This window comes from Trachemys scripta, chromosome 4, assembly GCF_013100865.1.
Source record: "Trachemys scripta elegans isolate TJP31775 chromosome 4, CAS_Tse_1.0, whole genome shotgun sequence".
Lineage (NCBI taxonomy): Eukaryota > Metazoa > Chordata > Testudines > Emydidae > Trachemys > Trachemys scripta.
The window spans coordinates 123,695,832-123,716,375 of NC_048301.1; the positions used below are offsets into that span (position 1 = coordinate 123,695,832).

The 20,544-nt window shown below is 50.3% G+C and overlaps 1 protein-coding gene across 1 annotated transcript; it reads left to right on the top strand.

Moving 5' to 3' along the window:
- The first annotated feature begins 316 nt into the window (after positions 1-316).
- NUAK2 (NUAK family kinase 2) lies at positions 317-17,407 on the top strand. The gene is made up of 7 exons (XM_034767181.1): positions 317-602; positions 7,692-7,812; positions 10,076-10,227; positions 11,261-11,326; positions 13,191-13,310; positions 14,301-14,433; positions 14,564-17,407. Exons 1-7 carry the CDS (start codon positions 399-401, stop codon positions 15,688-15,690), a joined length of 1,923 nt encoding a protein of 640 aa, XP_034623072.1. The 5' UTR covers positions 317-398; the 3' UTR covers positions 15,691-17,407.
- Positions 17,408-20,544: the final 3,137 nt, after the last annotated feature.

Consider the following 20,544-nt stretch of genomic DNA (forward strand, 5'->3'; position numbering starts at 1 on the left):
AGGGGTGCTGGAATAATGTTTATAGTGTGGGGGGGGGGGGTGCCGCTGATGACGGAAAACCGGAGAACCCCTATATGTGGGGTATGTTATTACTACAGCAAGCCAGGGGCTGCCCCTAGTTCCCGCACCACTGTGTGCTCCAGCGCTTGTCTCCTTCTGCCAGCCCCTCGCCCCATCTCTGTCCCTCTCCCTCGCTCACAAGTGGCACCTTTAGCAGGGAGCCCTCCGGGGCCGGTCACGTGCCCCGGGGCGGCCACTAGGAGGCGGGGGGCGGGCCCGGACCGGGCAGGTTTGTAGCATTTATTGGCCCCGTGGCGCCGCGGCCGGCAGAGAATTGCTGCCTTGCCCCGTTCACCTGGGCTGGAGAGCGCTGCGCTCCGGTGCGCCCTGCCCCTGCCATGGCTCTCGCCCCGGCCGAGGCGCTGCCGCCCCCCTCGCTGGCCGAGGGGCGGACCCAGTCCCCCAAGCCGCTGATGAAGAAGCAGGCGGTGAAGCGGCACCACCACAAGCACAACCTCCGGCACCGCTACGAGTTCCTGGAGACGCTGGGCAAAGGCACCTACGGCAAGGTGAAGAAGGCGAGGGAGCGCTCTGGCAAGCTGGTAAGTGGAGCCGGGCGCTGCGACCTGCCCCGCCGGGGGTATCTCTGCTTCACCCGTGCAGCGCAGCCCCGCTTTCCTGCTTCTGGCCGCTGTGCCGCAGGGGCGACCCCCAGGACGGCTCCAAAGGGATGGTGCCATCCCTGGGGTCTCCAGCCTTCCCGCTGCTCCTTGCGCACAGAGCGGCCTTTCCCTCCAGCGTTTAGGGTCTCCTCGCACTGGCGCTTTGCGCCTGTTTGGTTTAACGCTCTCCTCACGCTTGATGCGTTTACACGGGGCACGGGCGCTGCCTGCCTTGAGCGCGCGGCTTGCTCCCGGATGCAGCTGCAGTGCCGCTCCTGCTCCCCTTGCGCGTGCGGCTGCAGTAAGCCCCCGGTTTTGGTCTTGTCCCCTTTGCGCATTGGTGCGCAATGCTGAGGTGTGTGCAGGGCAGAGCGAGGCGTGGGCTGAGCCAAGCTGCCTGCAGGCCTTCGGGTTCAAGGCTACACTAGTGATGGGGGTGGGGGGGGAGAATAACCAGTTGCTAGGTGCATAGTACGTGACTATTTACCAATATGTAATTCAAGGGATGAGGAAGGGTTGCTGTAATGAAACTTTAGATCGTGGAGGTGGTAATAAAAGTAAGGCAAAAAAGAACTGCAAAGCTAATCTCATTTGAAACAAATTAAATGAGGTTGCTGGCTCTGCCACTTGTCTAGACAAGACCCAGTAGAGCAGCCTTGCAAAATCTACTTGCCCAGGGTGAGTAACTCTCCTTGATGGGGGAGAGTAAAATGATTAGGCTCTGCTTCATGGTGCAATCTCGACTTGGACTGGTGCAAACTTCAAGATGTTTTGCTAGTGGCTCTATAGGTGGAGTAGATGAGATGGTCACAGAAAATCCCTTTAAATGTTCCTGTGACGGGGCCCTCTCGGTGTGATGGGATTATAAAATTAACAGCACCTTGTTGATGTTTGTGAAGTGAGAGGCTGTGTTGTGCAATAAAGAACCGCCACAGCTTCTGCCAGGGAATTTATTTCCTCTTGAAAGGGAAAGACAAGCCAGCCAGTACTCTGCTGCTGTATTTACTGTAGTTGTTGTAATTGATCTGACATGAATTGCCTGGCACTGGTCTGCCTTCGTGGCCTGTGCTAATTTGAAATGCAAAAAGGCACCTCTCTTTGGCTAGGGTTTAGGGGAGCCTATTGTCAAATCAACAGGGATGCCAAGCTCTCTCCTCTCTCATAAGGGCCTGTCTGATTCTGATCTTGCCTACCCTGGTATAAAGCAGGAGTAACTTGACTGAAGTAATTGGAACTGCGCAGGAGGCGAAAGGGACAGATTCTGGCTTTACACTAAAGCTTGCAGTAAAACTGCTTGGTGCTCATCACAGGCATCTAAATGGTTTGGCTGCCAACAGATGACTTGCATGAGGGCATGCATCCCTCTAAAACCTTTCTGAAAGGTGTAATGTGTGTAGGTCTAGCAAGATCTGTAGTTCAGAGAACTTGGTCCAGCAGTTGCATTAGGTTACTGCATCTTGGAGCATGATTGAGTGGCTCTTGGGGGCGGGGGGGGGGGGGGTAGAGGAGATTACAGCTTCCTGTTGCACACTTGACAATCAAAGTCAGATTTGCTCCTGAAAAGGGGTTTGTACATATCCTGTAGTAGTACATATCGAGTAGTAGAGAACACTCAATTCTGTTCTCTCACGCCCCCCCGCCCCCGAGTTTTGGTTGACTATGAAACATAAAAAGGCTAAGTGGTGCAGCATGCAAGCAACTCTACACCTCTAAATTGTCTCCTCAACCCTGATTCCAAGAGCGTCTGCTTCAACTTCATGGTGTTTCTGCCGCTCTTAAACCAACTACAGGTTTTAAGTTGCAGGCCTCTCCAAGAACTATGTGTGAAAACACACACACATTGGACTTTTTGGTGGTGAAGCAATACAGACCAATACTGCGATTTGTCTGCCTAAAATAGGAGAATGCGTTGTAAATTTCCCTGTGGTTGGAGGCCAACATTCTATCTTGAGAGTTTTTTTGGGGAAGGAAATACTAACACAAAATGGATCAGCTACAAATACTGAGTGGACCTAACACCCAAGGAGCCTCTGCAAAAGTCTAAAAGGCAAACTTAGACACTTGCTCCCTGCTTTGAGTCACTAAGGTGTGAGAGGTGATCGATCCATGGAAGACAGATTCATACACACAATCCCACATGATCTCCTCTTATGTGGGTAAACATCAAGACACTAACTTCCATAACTCAGCCGGCCTGGCAAAGCATCCGTGTTCAAGTCCTGAGGAGAAGGCGTGGGTGGGTGTGAGATTCAATTACTAATGTGCCAGAATGGCATGTAAAGAGAAACAATTGTGCTCTGACTTGCTAGAAATCTAAATGTACGGTTTTCCTTTCCTTACGTAACATGAAGTAGTTCTTGGCTGACTTAAGTAGGTGTAATGCTGGCAAAAGAAATGGCCTATCTTACGGCTCTGGAGTCTCCTAATCTGCTGCATAACCAGGACTGTGACAGTGCAGTCTCCCACATCTTGACCTGGAAGGATCCCTTTAGTTGGGAGCTGGAGAAGAAGGGTTGGCTCAACCTCCGTAGCTCACTTACTACTGGACTTCTCTGAGAGTACCCAAAAGCAAGTGTCATTGGGCTTGTCTAATCTAATACTTGGAATTAAGCTGTTTGGGACAGGAGTTCATGTTTGTACAGTGCCTAGCATGATAATGGCCTCCTAATGCTACCGTAATAGAAATGGCATATGCAGGCCACCAAACCATCCCTAGGTGTAGGTGACTTAGCTAGTTCATGTGTGGCACTATTCACCTAGAAGCAAGTGCCTGCATCACAAAGCCCTCTTGGGTTAGGAAGAGAACACCACTTGGCAGTAAAGTGGGTTAATATTTGTTCATTTTTAGTGGCTTCCGCTTCCTAAATAAGGTATAAGAGCAAATAACTTCATTTGATTAGTCTTTTCAAGGACCATGAGCGATGCTAACCCTATTGGCAAAAGTCACAGTGCCCAGGGTATTTCAGTTTTCTTTCTCTCCCCCCTCTGGCTATGCAGAAGCTGCCTCTGTTGGTTTAATTAACTAGTCACACACACACCCCCATTGGCTAGCCTGTTCCTTCTCTTATCTCTAGTCATCCTACTTAGACTCAGACCAATCCAAGTAGAACTTGCAGTCTTGTTTAATCGTGGAGCTGGTGTGTGGATTTCAGTTGAAGTTTGCCGACTGCATGGAAATGGTGACGTTTTTGTGTGAAACGTTAATTTTCTGCTATAAACGTTTCTTCAGCTGCAGGGTTCTCATGCCCTGCTGTTAAGATGTAAGAAGTTAGGGTTTTTTTCGCTATGATTGTCCTTCCTGACCACTTGAAAGTTTCCCTTCTGAAGTAACTGGGATGCTGAGAATGTGGTTGGCTCTTGCCCTTGTTTTGATCTGAAACTCCCAATGGAAATGCAGCTCAGGGGCTGAGTAAGTGAGCCTGCCTTCTGCACCTGTTTGCTCGGCAGCACTTGCCCACAGGCTGGGGGAGAGAAGCTTTTAGTGCTTGGGTTTCAGCCAAGCCAAACAAGAGGCTTGAGTTTCTATGGTACTTGCCTGCAATGTCTGACAGATACTCCTGGGCTGGTGCTATGTGGAGGGGAAAGGGGCACCTGGAACAGTTTAAAAATAGCAAAAACCTCCCTTTTGATCTTTAGTAACAAAACAACACTGGACTTCTCCATAATGGGATGGAATCCATAATTCACCAGGAATATGATATTGTGCTCACAACCTGGAACAGCTTTAAAAGCACCTGATGGGCTTGTGGCTTAGTAATATACTGTTTGTCACCTCCTTGAAATACTCTTTGCTCTTTCTGCCATCTCCCCCCGCCCCCGAAGCATAATTAAACCCTCCTGATTCAGAACTTGCTTTCAAATCACCCAGTGGTGATGACCAGCAGAGCGCCTGGTCATGTGAAGTGCACAACAGACTTGGAGGCTCTCATGTGCCCCACAGGATGTTCTAGACATGCATGCTCTGTTATTTAGGTGGCCTGAAGCTTGAGGCGGACAGAGCTGGCTATCTAGTGTTCATGGCCAGCCCCCAGTGGCACAGGTGTGTCTACCTCCTTAACAGCCCCACCAGAGTGGGGCATGGCGCGTGAACTACTTGACTGTCAATAGAGGCTGCTTCAGCTCAAAGCTGGGAGTTGGCACTGGTGTGGTCCATGCTGTACCTGTGATGGGGCAGGACTAAGAGAAGCTGAATAGATGGCTTCAAGCCAGCACTAAGCTAGTCTTGAAAGTTAGTTGTTGAGCGCCAGCATTAGACAAATGGTCTTGTACAATAATAGGCAACTACATGCACGAGACTCGAGCACAGACCGTGGCTTCTCCTTGCTGGGAAGAACTCTTAAGGTGCTTAGCTGGATGCCATAGCACTAGCCTATCCAAACCAGACTCGTTCAAAGTTGGGAGGTGAGCAGCATGGGGATGGGGGTCAGGGTGGGAAAGACCGTAAACAGCTAGCAGCAATTGTCTAAGCTTGATGGGCTAATGCCACTTGATGCTGTAGGAATATTGGCTTCCTTAATGGGGATGGGACATACGCAAGCGTGTATGCCCAACTGCATCAGAAGCCTTAAGAGTCCTCCATTTTCAGAGGTTTGGTTGGAGCCATTCATCTGTCAGCAGGCACAAAAGCTGCTGATGCAGCAGGTGGCTCTGTGTCCCAAAGATCATCAAGCCAGGCCAGATGCCAGGCATTCCAGCCACATGGCTCTGGGAGGTGAATGGCCAGCAAGTGACTCATAGTAGGGACTTTGGGAGCTGGGGGGCAGGCAGGCTAGATTGTTACATGAAGGCTTTCAAGCAGTTATGCACACCCAGATAATGGAGTGTTGAGACAGAAAGGGTTAATCTTTAACCCACGAACTTAGCAGAGAGGCCACTGAATGAGTGTCCAATGCTCATGTCACTCTTGAGTACATGCCTTCTGTATTGTTGGATAACAAGTCTTGGACTTCGGTTTTCACACCCTCCCAGGCGGGATTTTGTTATGGCTCTTAGTAGCGCTTGGGTGTAAACCCTCTAATTGGGCCAGCACATAACGTTCTCTTGCGTGTGGAAGTCAAGTGTCAATCTCTGTCTTGCTGCTGACCCCATGTTTCAGTGCTTGACTAGGTAAGTGGGACCCAGTGTAGAGCAGGGAGATGCTTCAGAGTGTGGGAGAATCCTGTACATCTGTCCGAATGATGCCTTGCACAAAGGCACTGATGTGGCAATCTAAAGCTTGCTGCTCTAGCGGTCACTGATTCATTATTAGTGATGTGACAAACGGACAGCTGAGCTAAGCCCATCTTGGGAGATGTCGCTCTGACAGTACCGGGTCACGCTTCGCAGGGGAAAGAGATGGTGACATAACAGGAATAGCAATGATGCAAAGTGTGTGGTACATCTCTTGTGACCCCCCAGTATGCGTGAGGAGCAACTAGCTGGAATGCCTGCGCCTAGTTACTGTAACCGCCCAATCGGCAGCATGTTCAAGGGAAGGGGCCGGGTCAAACCTGACTTGGGAAGAGTCTAGGCAGTGGGGCACTACTCTGGCAGGCTGGGGTGGAGGAAGAATGCCAGGGAGGCATTCGGGCGAGCATCTGGCGTTCAATAATGCCAGCAGATCACCTGTAGGAAGATTCCCTTCATTAAAGAGAACTCTAGCCCTGCACTGACCCTGGGGTGCAAGGCAAAGCTGCCCCCCCCCCCCCTTTCCTTGTTGCTGGGAGACCTGGCACTCTGTATCATCTAGGATCCTTTTACAGGATTAACGCTGTTCCGCATTCTTGTCTGATAGAAGAAAAGAGGTTCTGCTGGATTCAGTTGTAAATTCAACCCAAGGAGTATATTGTTTCTCTCCAGCCCCTTTGAAAGAGGATTAGGAGGCATCCATTCTTCAGCACTTACTTTTCTTTCTCCTCCCCTCTTTCTCTTTCCTTGTAGAGGAGCATTCATAATGAAGAAATCTGAGCAAACTCTGGCTGCTGCTGGCAGTTTGTATTTTCAGCATGCCAGCCGACAGGTCCCGTTTCAGGGCAGTCCCATGTTTATTGCTTGTGCCTCTGTCATGTGGGGAACATTAGCAGGAACTTGCTGATGACTCCTTGAGTGCCAAACTTTCTCTCATCAAATCCAAGTAATCTGTTCCTCTGAAACAAACATTTCTGGAGAAACAAAGAAACCTGTTTTCCATCTGCACCAAACCAAGATGTTGTTTATCTTCCAAGTCATGTGTACAGGTCACATTCCATTCGCTGGCTGTAATGTACCGGGCAGCTCTGGGGTCAGACACTGTTCATGTAATGTAACTAACAGATTGGCCCCTTGCTACCTTGCAGGAAAGTGGGGTTCGTGGTTTCTGGTAGGGGTGGCAGACCTCGCAGCACTCTTGGCTTTGTGGCTAGTGGGAAGTAGAGAAAGGAACAGCTTTCCAGGGAGACAAGGGCCTTTCCCCCAAATCATTCTTCAGTGAACTAGAAATCTGGATTGTATGAAGGGAACCCAGATCACTTGCGTAGAGCTTTGAGGCATGGGGTTCAAAGGGAGGTGACCATTTGTAACAAGCGCCCAACAAAAGAACTCACCAAGACAGAGCCTAAATCATTGAACTCTCCCTTCAGTAAGGCTGAGTCAGTGTGAAGGATGGTCCCGTTAAAGCACTGGGCGAGGACTCCTGGGTTCAATACCCTGCTCTGCCACAGACTCTGTGTGACCCTGGGCAAGTCACCCAAATCTCTGCTTCCATTCCCCATCTCTAAAATGGGGGCACCACTTCCTTTGTCTATTTAGACAGCAAGCTTTTGGGGGCAGGGCTCTCATGTTCCATGTACAATGCCTAGAACAATAAGCTTCCAACTGCTGTCTCTAGAGGCTACCCCCATGCAAATAGATACTCAAGCTGAGGTTTCATCTGCCATTGTACTAGTCTGGTTACTCCAATCCCATGCACCCAGTAACTGGCAAGTCTCCTATCTCTCATTTCAGTGACACACTCTGCAGGAACCCCGCAGGCTCCAGCTTTAATGCTTCCTTTATTTCTGTTCTCATTTACAGGTTGCGATCAAGTCCATCCGGAAAGACAAAATTAAGGATGAGCAGGATCTTGTCCACATCCGGAGAGAGATTGAGATAATGTCATCCCTCAACCATCCCCACATCATTGGTATCCATGAAGGTAGGCTTGGCTAATGTGGATAGAGGGGGGGGGGGGGGGACAAGTGAGGATTTCACTCAATCAATAACTTAAACTGGTCTGTGCAAGGAAGTAACCTTCCTTTTAAGCATCTAATTTATGCTTTGTGTCTCACTGCCAACTAGCCCTTCACCTCTTGCTGCACTTAGTGCAGTTGACACGTTCCTAGGGAATCTGCAGGGCTGGCTAACGGCATGTGGTCAGACTTACTTTGGCTGTGTCTGCATCCTGCCAAGTGCAATATTTATTGCAAAGATCTTCCCTGGGCCTTAACATGCAATGCTGCCCCTCTGCACCATGAAACTGGCTTCTGAGCAACCTGCAAACTTGGGAGAGGTACACTCTGGGATGAGCACAGCTGCAGCCCTAAATCCTACCCCTGGAATTCTTCTGCCCAATTCAACATCCCCTTATGGATGCAAAATCCTGTATCCAGTTGCTAACTGCATCATGTTACATCACACTGAGGGATGCTGCAACTTGGCTGTTTCTGATGCAGACTTAAATTGCCTGTGAAAGCTAGCTGGGGTGGGGAGTTGGGAGGTGCTTTAAAGGTTACTGGTAACCAGGCATTAGATTATAGAATTCCTTCTGGGGCGGGGTGGGGAAGGGGAAGGGGGAACTAGGCAAACCTAAAATTTAAGCAAGCAGCTCTCCCTGTGGATTATTCTTGTTAGGGAGACCTAAGACTCTCCATTTCCCATCTAAAAAATGGGAAAATATTGCCAAACAAGCAGGCGGAAGCAACTCGCTTATTGCTCATGCCTGGGGCATGAGCGGGGTGACTCAGCAGCCTCCAGAACTGCGTGCGGTTAGGCTCTCCGGCTTCTGCTGATCAGCTCTTGGATTTCATCCTTGTTTTGTGTACAAAATGAGGCAATCAGGTGGCAGGAGGGGAATATCTGCTCTAAAAATAGCCTATTCCCCTCCCCTCCATTCTGAACAATGCAGAGAATAAAGGCTGGAGCGCTTCAGAAGCCTTTTCAGTCTGCCCACCCCACAACCGCATGTAGTCGGAAAGCTAGAGACCTGAAATGCCGCTTTCAGCAAAAGCATGGACTGGCTAGCCCCGAGGATATGGAACCTTTCCTCTCCAGGTCCTGCATTTGAATTCCAACTCGGCCAGTTACCACTTCTGACCAGCAGCTACCTGACAGCGGTCTAGTGATCTATGTGAAATGTACCACCAACTCCCGTTCTCAATGGCCCAGTGCCAGCATTGCAAAGCACTGCAGTAGTCAGTCTAGTATGAAGACCAAGCTACCCTCACTACTAGAGTTCTCCTTTTCCCCGTCCAAGTCCTAGCTGGCCACTAGGAAGCTTGTGCTGCTGCCCATGCTGTCTTACGGACAGAAGGCTTTGGTCTCCAGTGTTGTGAAGGCACCATTCTTAACGACCACTGAACTTGGGTGAAAATTCGCTCTCAAATTCTAGTTGCAGTCAAACCCACCCAGAGCAAGTCTCCAGTCAGACTGATCTAGTATTATTTGAATACCTCTTACTTCCTTGATTCTTTGAAACTTGTATTTAATATCTGTCAGCTGACTCTGTGGAATTTTTATAGCTTTATCATGCCTGGTATAAAGCTAGGTGGTAATGTCTGTATCACGCCCTTTCAGAAATGATGCGTGCAGTCTCTCAAGGTTTCTCCTCTAAACACAAAGAGGACTGGTGGCGTACGTTACGCTGAATGTTTGTATTGACTGAGTCATTCTGATCCTGGTCTCCATTATCAGAATCCAAAAATATCACTTCTAAAAATAGCCGAGGAAAATCATGCGTTTCTTGGCTAAATCTGGCTTTGTGTAATGGATTCTGAGGGTGTAGTGGTGTACACCCAAACTGGAACCATTGCAGTGGTTTTCCTTGTCAGGGCTGTTAAGAACCACATGCCATCTTTGTCAGCTTGGAATCCTTTGTTGTAGATCAATATAGCAGCTACCTAGTGTATCGTCTACAGCCCCAATCTGCTGACCAGCAGTCTGGTTGTACCCCCCAGCAATAGAACGGGCACTTCTGCTAAAGCAATGGAGTCTAGATGTTACCTTTTTGGCTCAAACCAGAGACTGCAGAAATGGGGTGGGTAACTTTTTTTCTTAAATCAGACTAGCAGGCACGGACCAGGATGCCAGTTGAAAGCAGATGCCAACAGACCTCCATGTTTGAAGGCACCCTAACTCCTGAACATATTTGAATGCTCTGTGGCATCTCCTGACCCAGCTTTCCCCCTTTTTGTCCCACCTAGTGTTTGAAAACAATAGCAAGATCGTCATTGTGATGGAGTATGCCAGCAAGGGAGATCTGTATGACTACATCAACGAGCGGCAGAGGCTGACTGAACAGGAGGCACGACACTTCTTCAGGCAGGTCGTGTCTGCAGTCTACTACTGTCACAAGGTAAGTGAGCATCTCCAAGTCTGGGCGGCAGGAGGGCAGGGGGCCTCTCCATGACCTAATTGGTGCAAAAGGTGATACTTGTCCACAGCCATAGTCTCCAACCAGATCCTTACCCAGGAATGTTAGTCTTACTCCTGGGCACCTCCCGGGCACTGCCTGGTGGGGTTGAGGACGATATGATGATACAGCAGCGTAGGCTGAAGGGATACATTAGTCAGACTCTTAACTAGATAAAACCGCCTATCTGGAGGAGTGCAACTTGCTAAAGAATATCACCTGGCTGGTTGACAAGCTCACTGTCCCGCACTTCACCTTGTGTTCTAGCTGGGTCCAACCCAGGATCTCTTCCCGCCCCCACCCACCCCAAACAAGACCTGTTCATCTAATCCTTGACTCCCTGCACCCTCCAGACAGGGAGCATGCAGGGTGAGTCCTGTGCTGGCTCCTATCTCTGGGGTTTGGAAGGGAATTGCAAACTTCCCTTGGGGAGATCAGGGTGCCTAGCTCTGGTATGCCTTAATGTTAAAATGCCGTGCCTTTCTAGCTAGGTCAGTCAGTGTATTCATTCCAGCCCAACCCCAGGGTAAGGGGAACACCCAGAGCTGTCATACAAGTCTTAAAGTAAAAGCTAAAATAGCCCTGTTCAAGTTTCACTTTTCATAGTGTGACTTCTGCATCAAGGCCTAGCACATGTATCTACTCGTTCCTGGCCCAATGGTGGTGGGGTGCCACCCACCACCTGGAAGAAGCACCTCTGATGTGAAGTCAAGGCCCTTTCCTTTTGGCACCCCGTTATGGGAAGCAGCTCACACTTACAGTTGAATACACAGACAAACGCTTAATCTCCTCTCCATTACTGGGAATTCGTATCTTGTTTGAGCTTTTCACAAGCTCAGATATAAACACAACCTGTCCACCTGCTGCCAGCATATCTCGAAGACGTCTGTGAACTGCAGTAACCTCCCTGCTGTGATTAACTCTCGCCCCTCCTCAAGCCAAACACCAACTCCACTTTCTCTTCCACCCCCTCTAGAATGGAATTGTTCATCGAGACCTGAAGCTAGAAAACATCCTGCTTGATGGAAAGGGCAATGTTCAGGTGAGTGAGGCTGACCAAGCCCAGTTGCATTTTTAAACAAAAATGCAGTCTGTGTAAAACTCGCTAATTCTCCTGGATTGCAGCAAATTTATGAACTAGACCAAGGGTTCTTGCACAGAGCATGGCTTCATTCCTTAATGGATTGGGCACTGCATGTTACCATGGCCACTTAGACACTGGGAAGACAGAATGTCTCTCTTAATCATCCTCTGGTCATCAATATGCTAACTTTCCATACGTTTGGGGATCAGTGTCACATGCCTGGTTCTTGGTAACGCCGCACTCCAATAAGATTTGAGACCTGTTGGCTCCCCACAATAGCCTTCTACTTCTGCAGCGCTGGGAGCTATCCCCTAAACTGCTCATTGCTTCCTCTCACCATGCAGTGTAGGAGGATGTTCTGAAGTGGAGGGTGGCTGGTCAGTTTGGTCAGGAATGGAGGATTATCAGTTACCAGCAAATCCATGGTGGAGAGGGAGAAGAGATCTAACTTTTATGATCTTGCCAAAGTACTCCAAGGCTTAGATTGCTCCATAGCAGCAGAGTGCCCATGTCATGTCCTTGCCATTCAAAGGGCTGGCAGTGCTGACAGTACAACTGCTGCCTGACCTTTTAACCAGGGTTACACTAAGATCAGCATTGGGCAGCAGCAGGGCTTGATAACGGCAGATGATTCCCAGAAACTTTCTGAGCTACTGAAATCATTATTCCTTATCTGATGGCTGGTAAACGAGCAACATTGAAACGAGAGTCCAAACAGTGACACACCTAGCCAGCTTGGCACTCAAAAGAGAAACCACTTCATAGCTTATAAACCAGGAAATGCCAGTTTCCAGTAAAGGAAGGGAAGTTCTGATAAATTTGCTGCCTTCTGAATTTATTTGCTAGAAGCTTAAAATCCAGCTTTCTGGGCTAGGCTTAAGCTTCGGCTCTTCCTCCTTCCTATCAGATGACCTCTACCAAGTGCTTCACCTGCTTCTGTCTTTAAGCAACGCTTTTTATTTCTGGCCTCTGGCTCTGTAGCACGGCTGGTGCACAGCCACCCAGGGAGTCGGTGTTCTCTCCTAATAAGGGAGACAGGTACGAACAGAGCAGGGACTTTGTACAGTTAATAATAAACAAAGCCCTGTAGGCTGTTTATCTTAACAATAGGCCGTTCTGCAATTGCAAACCTGCAAGCATGTTCTGTACCTTCTGGTTCACTTGATTGGACATAGCATTGATAAAGATGATAGGCATTAGCGGATGGTACAATTTAGCTACTATGGGGCATGCCAACAGGGAGAGCAAAATCACTGAACTGCTTCTTGAAGCTGTCAGACATACCAAAGCCTCAGGTACAGACTGGAAAAGCTTTTCCACATGAAACTTGTCTTCAGGGAAGTCCAAGAACTACTTCCAACAAGTACGAAGACACCTCCCCTCTGGGCCTAATTGAGTGGCCGCTGTCACTCCCCAGTGACCTCTCCTGGCCTTGTACTAACGGCAGGTTCACGCTGCCCTGTGCTATTGAAACCTTTCCTCAGCGGAGGGTCTGAGTAGATCGGAGGACCTACCCATAAGAATGGCTTTGGGGAAGGCCAGGTAGGGTAGGGCAGGGCAGGGCAGCAGCTCCAGCTTCTGAAGTGGAAGATCAACTTGATGCAGCGTCTCACTTGGTGACCAAGGCGGAGGGAAGAATATTCTAGTGGTGAAGCTGCAGTGGATACAACCTAGGGTACTCTGACTTTTTTTTAGCAGTTTGTAGGTCTTCTCTTTAGTTTCATAACACTGTTGGACTCCTACATCTTTCCCCCTCTCTAATTGCTAACATTAACCTTGGCTTCACAAACAATAACAAAAGTGAATCTCTCCCCCTCTCTAGATAGCAGACTTTGGCCTATCTAATGTCTACCAGCAAGACAAATTCCTGCAGACCTACTGTGGCAGCCCTCTCTATGCATCCCCTGAAATTGTGAATGGGAGGCCCTATAAAGGACCAGAGGTAAGTTGCATTTCCCTCTCCTAGAAAGTGCTGGAGTGGAGGGAAGCTTTCACCCCCACCCCCAGTGGAGTAGTGCAGGTGTCTTGGTGTAATTGTGGCAGAGGAATGTCCCACTAGCTAGTGCAGGACACACCTGATCCTTCTCATGCCCCCTCTGCTTGGAGTCAGGAATGTCACTTCCCCTAAGAACCCAATAGCCAGAAGAGCCAATATCTGTCCCATGATAGTTCTCACTAACTGCTAGATCTGCTGGCCTCATTAATGGCAATCAATGACCGTATGATCCATCAGACCCTTTATGGTAGGCAAATACACAAACTCAGCAGTGCAAAAGCGATTGATAAGAGTTCACGTGTAGTTAGCTCTCTGAGAGCCACTGTAGCCACATGCAGAGCCTGCAGCCATGGATGTTGTGTATCATAGGCTGGGGGAGGCAATGCCTCCCCCAACAGCTCAGCGTGGCCCCCTCCTGCTTGCCCTTCCCCTTGGCCCCAGCCCAGGCAAAATGCTCCTCTTCCGGGAAGCGGGCTGGGGCTAGGGCAGCTGCAGCTGGCCTGAGACCAGGACTTGGGCTTGGGACCAGCACTTGTAGAGGGGGGGCTTGAGGCACTGGGGCTGCCAGCACTACTGCCTGCCCTGTGCGTGGGGGGAGTGCTTGGGGGGGGGGGTCACAGTAGTGCACAACATGCTGGGGGGGCCTGGCCAGTGACTACTCACCACCTAGGCCTGCAGTAAAGGAAGTGACAGGGCATTAATAGAGACCATACATAGGATGTGGCCTGTGAGGTCACTGGTGGGCTCGCTCATGGTCTAGTTCAGCTCCTCTAGCACTGATTGCAATGGGGTCACAAGCTGGCCTGCTAAAGTGGCTCCCTGTCTTGGACCTTTAGATGCTAGCAGTCAGCACCAACTCTGAAGCTCTGGGGTGGGTGGGGCAGAGCACATCTGGCCGGGATTTCACTCTGTCTCAAAGATCCATCTGTCTCCCAGGTTGACAGCTGGTCCCTTGGGGTGCTCCTCTATATCTTGGTCCATGGGACGATGCCTTTTGACGGACAAGACTACAAGACCCTGGTCCAGCAGATCACTAGTGGGGAATACCGAGAGCCCACTAAGCTATCCGGTAAGCGGAACTCTATTACACCGCCTCTGGGTGGGGGTTGGGGGGGTCTCTCCTCTCATTCCCTCCCCCATGTCTTAGTCAGACACATCTCACCCTATGGTTCTGACCGGGATCTTGTTCTGCCTCCTAGATGCCTGTGGGCTGATCCGGTGGATGCTAATGGTGAACCCGGAGCGCAGAGCCACCATTGAGGACATTGCCAGCCACTGGTGGGTGAACTGGGGCTACAAGGTGCCTATCGGGGAGCAGGAGTTGCTGCGGGAGACAGAGTCCCCATTGGCCACGGTGGCGGAGTGGCTGCGACGTTCCTCGCGGCCCCTCTTCGAGAACAGCTCCAAGGTGCGCTGCTTCTTCAAGCAGCACATCCCCGGCGTCGCCCTGGAGAGGCAGCGCTCGCTCAAGAAGTCCAAGAAGGAGAACGACGTCACCCAGGCTCTGCAGGAGGTGGCCCTGGCTACAGAGAACCCCTCCAAGTCCATCCTGAAGAGGCCCAAGGGGATCTTGAAGAGAAGGAACTCCTGTGAGCAGAAAACGCAAGCCCCTGCCCCTCCGCCCATGGCGACCACTGGCGACACAAGTGACAACCGTGTGGCGCAAACCACAGACCTGATTCGTGGCCTCTCTTCCAGGGGGCTTGCCTGCACCACGGATGCTGGCGCTGCTGCCCTGGTGGTGCCCAAGAAGGGAATACTGAAGAAGCCCCAAAAACGAGAATCTGGGTATTACTCCTCCCCAGAGCACACTGACTCCAGGGACCTTTTAGACTCCGACTTGGATGCCAGTGTCTTTGCTAGCAGTTTCTCCCCGGGCCAGAGCCCCGAGGGCCTTCCTGCCAGGAGGAAGGGCATCCTGAAGCACAACGGGAAATATTCCTCCAGCAACACGGAACCAGACAGCGACCCCATCAAGGGCTTTGGTTCTTTCAGCGAGGTGGCCCTGCCCAAACACCCGCTGGCCTCCCGGGCCCACCCATCCAGCGCTGTGAGCGAGGACAGCATCCTTTCCACAGAGTCCTTCGACCAGCTCGACCTGCCTGAGAGGATGCCGGATGGGGGCGGGGGCATGCGCAGCTGCATCTCTGTGGACGACCTCCTCTGGCTGGAGGAGACTGAGGAGGAGCCAGGGCGCAGGCTCCGGCGCTGGACTGTGACACATTGCCAAAGCCCCCTCAGGGACAGTTGCTTCTCTCTGGCAGACTGTGAGAACGTCACCGATGTCTACAAGCAGGCCATGGCCATCAGCATGAAGCTCAGCTGAGGAGCCCCAGCCTGCAAGCTGTTGCACGTGCCACTGACGCCTCTGCAGATGGGACTGCTGTGAGGGACAGCAGTGCCAGAACAATTGCACTGCCCTGGAGGTGGGAGTGGGGAGAGCCTTCCCCAGCCTGGCTGTCCCCTTGCAGGGCTGGAAATGCAGCGGGGACATTGGAAGTATTTATTTGCATTCTTGTACTCTTCTGGCATGGGGTGCATGTGGAGGGGAAGGGCAGGAAAGAAGGTTTTAACAGTGCCGAAGTGGCTTACAAAGGGTACGACAGAGTAGAGGCATGTTTAGAGGGAACAAGATATGTTGCATGAGAAGGAGGTGGATGTAGAGTGAGTGAAGGCAAGTGCAATGGGGTGAGGTATGTATGCAAGAGTGGGTACCCACCTTGATCTGCAGGGAACTCTCAACAGACCAAATACCGGAGAAGTAGCAAGACTGGTCTCATGATCATGTAAGAAACTGGAGTAACTCCTGCTGCAGAGTGGTATAGGAAAGGGTTAACTAGAGTGTCTCTAACAGAACTCTGCAGACCACTTTTGTCACTCTCCTGGACTCCCTCACCTCTTAAAACAAACAGACTTGGTCATTTCAAGTTAAGGAATAAAAAAGCTGGATGGCTTCAGATTTTATTTAATTTTTGCACTCTGCTGTCTGCTGCACAAGAGGCTAGGATGGGGCGGTAGAAATACAGCCAGGAAAGGAATCCGATTTAGCAGGGCAATGAGACGAGAACAGCCACTGGGCTGAAAAGATGGCGTTTAGTAACTGAAATCTAGGCACTTAGGATTTACTGGCATGTATGGGGTCCAACATCCATCCCCCTTACCCACTCTGGGAAGCCTGAACTGGAATAATGCACTCTTTACTTTAATCTTGTAATGTTGGAACAGTTACAATTTTCCCATCTCAATGCTTTAGGCAGAAGTGGTTTAACACATCAGTGACCATGGGTGTAACATGTATTCCAGGCTGATCTACAGCCCCAACCTTAACTCCTCCAGCTATTTGGATTCTGACACATCTTGCTTGGGCCATAGTCAAGTTCAAGTAATAAAACCCCTGCTCTCTGCAGTGGGACCCTGTCTTGCAGCTGCTTTAAATCCACTGGGCTGGAAGAGCATCCTTGGACAGACTGTAAGGTTAGCGATCAGACACTGCCTCTGGCTAGAGGAGCTACCCCACTCAATGGGAGTTAGGTGCCAAACTCCCTTGAAGCCCCTCTAAAAATTACAGCCAAGGCCTGCCTCTGACAGCAAAAAGCCAGATGGACCTAGAATCTGGGCACCCCAGAAACCATGATCTTAAAAGCAAATGGGCATGTGTCCCTGCTGCCAACATGAATGAGGGGAAAAAAGTTTGAATTTTTTTTAAAAAAAGTGTATTTTTTGCTTGTCCGGGGCCCTTGGGGGAGGGGGAAAATACTTATTTATTGCCTCATTAACACTGAATTGTTATGTAAATTAAAATGGCACTAGGTTAACCTGGCTCCAATGCAAAGCTTCTCAAGCATCTGTCAAAGGAGAAAAGCATTCTGTAAATGTGCGATCTTGTAACTCTTCAGATTGTAAAGCCCCTTGCACTATCTTGCCATGTCTCTCCTCTGGCTCCCTACCTTTCCCAAGATGTGTACATTTTTCTCCCCCCCACTCCCAGAATGTGGTCCAGAGAAATTCATTAAATTAAATTAAAAGCAACATGTAGACCTGAACTCTCGTCTGCCTGTCTGTCCATCTCCTCTAAATCTTCCCACGATCTGTGGGACAGCTCAGTTTTTTAAAAGACTTGGTGTGGCGTTGCCAGCTGGCATTGGTGCTGCTTCAACTGGAGTTGCCTGCCAGAGGCGCCGGAGTGGAAGCCCTTCCATCTCTTGTGAGATGGCATCTCAATTCCTGGGCTCCATGGAGTCTTCTTTCACACTGATGGTCTCTGTTGCTTCCTATGAAAGTACAGCATGGTGCAATGTCACATTGGCCATGGTGACAGCTGGGGTAGTGGGGCATGTGCTGGCCTGGGAGAGGCAGAAGAAGACTCTTGCCTCACTTATCCATGTATTGGAAACTCTCCTTGAGCCTTAGTCTGTACAATGCATAACCCCCACTGCTTGCTTGCTGCTCTGAACCCAGCAGCTCAGCTGGGCTCCGCCTGCACCTGCTGGGATGGAGGTTCGGGTGGCCAAGAGGGTTGGTTCTAGCAGAAAGCTGTGGTTGGGAGCAGTAGAACACTAGAATAAGAACAGTCACAAGCCTACCAGGCTGCATCTTTCCAGCAGTGTTTGGATTATTCCCCCATTTCAGACCCTGAAAGGAGGTCGAGCCTTAATGCTAGTTAATACATGTATAATAACCACCCAAAGAAGCGGCCTCATCACCTGTTGAATCAGTCTTTTGGTTCACCAGGCAGGTGGCGCAGGTTCATTTAACAGTGAGGACTGAGTTCCCATTCTGTATTCAGGGACAAATTTCCTCCCTCTTTCCCCTGCACCCAGAGCTTCCTGTGTTCTGGCCACTCCAAGCATTGCCATCCTCCTTCAGGGCAAGGAACAAGTTTCACCCATCAACATCTTCCAGTCTCAACTGGAATTGGTCAAAGCTGGCACGTCCCCCACAAACCCTTCATCTCTCTTGCACCCACCCCACTGGAACATCTCAGCTATTGCTTAATTCCTATGAGATCCTTCTTCCCCCCCCCCCCCCCCCCCCCGAAGGCATGTGCTTCGTATGAAGCTCTTTAGGATAAGCAAAGGCCAGCTGGTGTGGAGAAAGGTGCTGCCTAGGTGGAGGGCATTCCTGGTGTCACCAGTATGTGCAGAAGAACTGTCTCTAGCCTAAGTGGCTCTGTCTATTCACGTACAAGCGGAAGAATGCGGCACAGACCACCCAGTCACTCAATGCCTTTGGGCTACTAAAATGTATAGCAGCAAAGAGCCTGAGACATGCAGTTAGTGAGAAGTGGCTGGTACCCTCTTGGGTGGGGGGATGACAATCAGTCTAATTACCAGCCCTACTACAAGAGGGGAGAATAGTGCACTGAGACCACAGCAGCAGTGAGGGGATTATGCATGCCACAGGGAGCGCTCTGTCTAACCTGAACTGAGACAGGAATTGTCCTCAGAACAATAGAAGGATTTTTGTCATCTTTCTATGAGAGCGAGCCTCCTCCACCCAGATTTTATCGAGCATGCAGCTCCAGCCTAGAGTTCCTGGGGAGGATTAGCATAAACCTGTTGCTTACAGTCAAAGGGCGAGGTGAAGGGGCTCACTCTGTGGCACCTCTGCTACTCTCCATTCCTTTTCTGAGAGCTACTGTGTAGCAGCTACTCACCCTCCTACCAGCTCTGCCAGAAGTAGCTGAGAGTAGAGGGTGTCATGCCAACTTGTTGCAGGGATGGATGAAAGAGGCTGGGCCTTTGCTGCTCCATTGCCAAAGTCATGGGCTGTAATAGTTGGGTCTAATTTCAGTTGCTGGGTTTAGTGCCTGAGTTTTGGTGGCCTGTTGGTCTCTTCTGGACTTAACTTCTGTGACACAGGGCTTTTTGGGCTTGGTTCTAACTTCAGCCGAACCTCAGAAGAAACAGGCAGAGGGGTTGGGTGAAAGACTCCAGGTTTGGGCCTAAACTTACAATGGCTAGGACCTGTGGGTGTTCAACAGGAACCACCATAAAGGGTTCTGATATCTCGGAAGTGCTAGACACTCACGCTTTAACAATCAGGTGCTGGTTAGACACCTCAGCTTGGGCACCCAGGGTTGCTTGTCAGTTCTGACAATGTAGCCAGCCTAGAACAGGGCCCAAACTCAAGCCTGGCCTTACCAGGGCTGCAAGTGAATGCAGTGAAGTTGCAACCACATGCTCAGACTAACCCTAAACCTCTGACTGCCAGAAGCTGGGAGGGGAAGATGGGTGGGTCGTTCTCCCTGATGATCTGGTACTAGCTGCTGTTGGAGACAAGCTAGGGGGCTAGATGGACCATGGGTCGGACCCCATAGGGCTGTTCTTATGGTCTGTTTACACTGTAACTGAATATGGGGAAGTGATTGTTCACAGACTGGCTTGTAATTGTACTAAGGCTGTGGGCCAGCTCTGATGACAAGCATCAGCCACTTGTGGGCAAGCTTGCCACCCAAGCTGAAAAAACACACACAGGCTTGGCAACTCTTGTACCTCCACCCTGTGCTATTTAGTTTGCATCATTCTGGGTAGCGTTTGCTTAAGGGAATTTTCTACAATCAGGAGCTGTCCCCTGAGGCTCAACACATAACTGACTTTCTTCAGAGACAATGTCATAGTCTTAAAATAGCATCCCCCAGCTGCACTCCAGTAGCACTCAGGATCCACGTGAAATCTGGGCCCCTGGGCACTGCGCCCACCCAAGCTCGTCAGAGTGATGGGTTTTGTGGTTAGGGCTGGGGTTCTGCTAGGCTGGTTGGAGAGGGCTGCCTAGCTAGCAGTAAAAACACAACCTGACGCAATCGCAATCACAACCACACACAGACAGACACTGGCACTTCTTATGCTCCTACCGTGGGGCCTGATTGATGGAGATGGCAGCAGGAGGTACTTTCAGAGCACTGCAGCAGGGGTGTTGGTGCTGTGTAGCACAGAATGTCTGAGATCCAGCTTTTGAAAGGACGAGGAACAAAGGTTCCAAGAGACGCATGGGAGAGAGCAACGAACACCACCAATGCCACTGGAATAAATGGAGCCTATTGAGTTTGATGCAGAGCTCCTCCTCCCCTTCCCCCCTTTAGCTGTCTTAGTCCGCAAGGGGGAAGGGGATACTCACGTTCCCACCCAGGGTCTTGATTTCACAGCATGATAAGGGCTTAACCCAAACCCCACCACCAGGC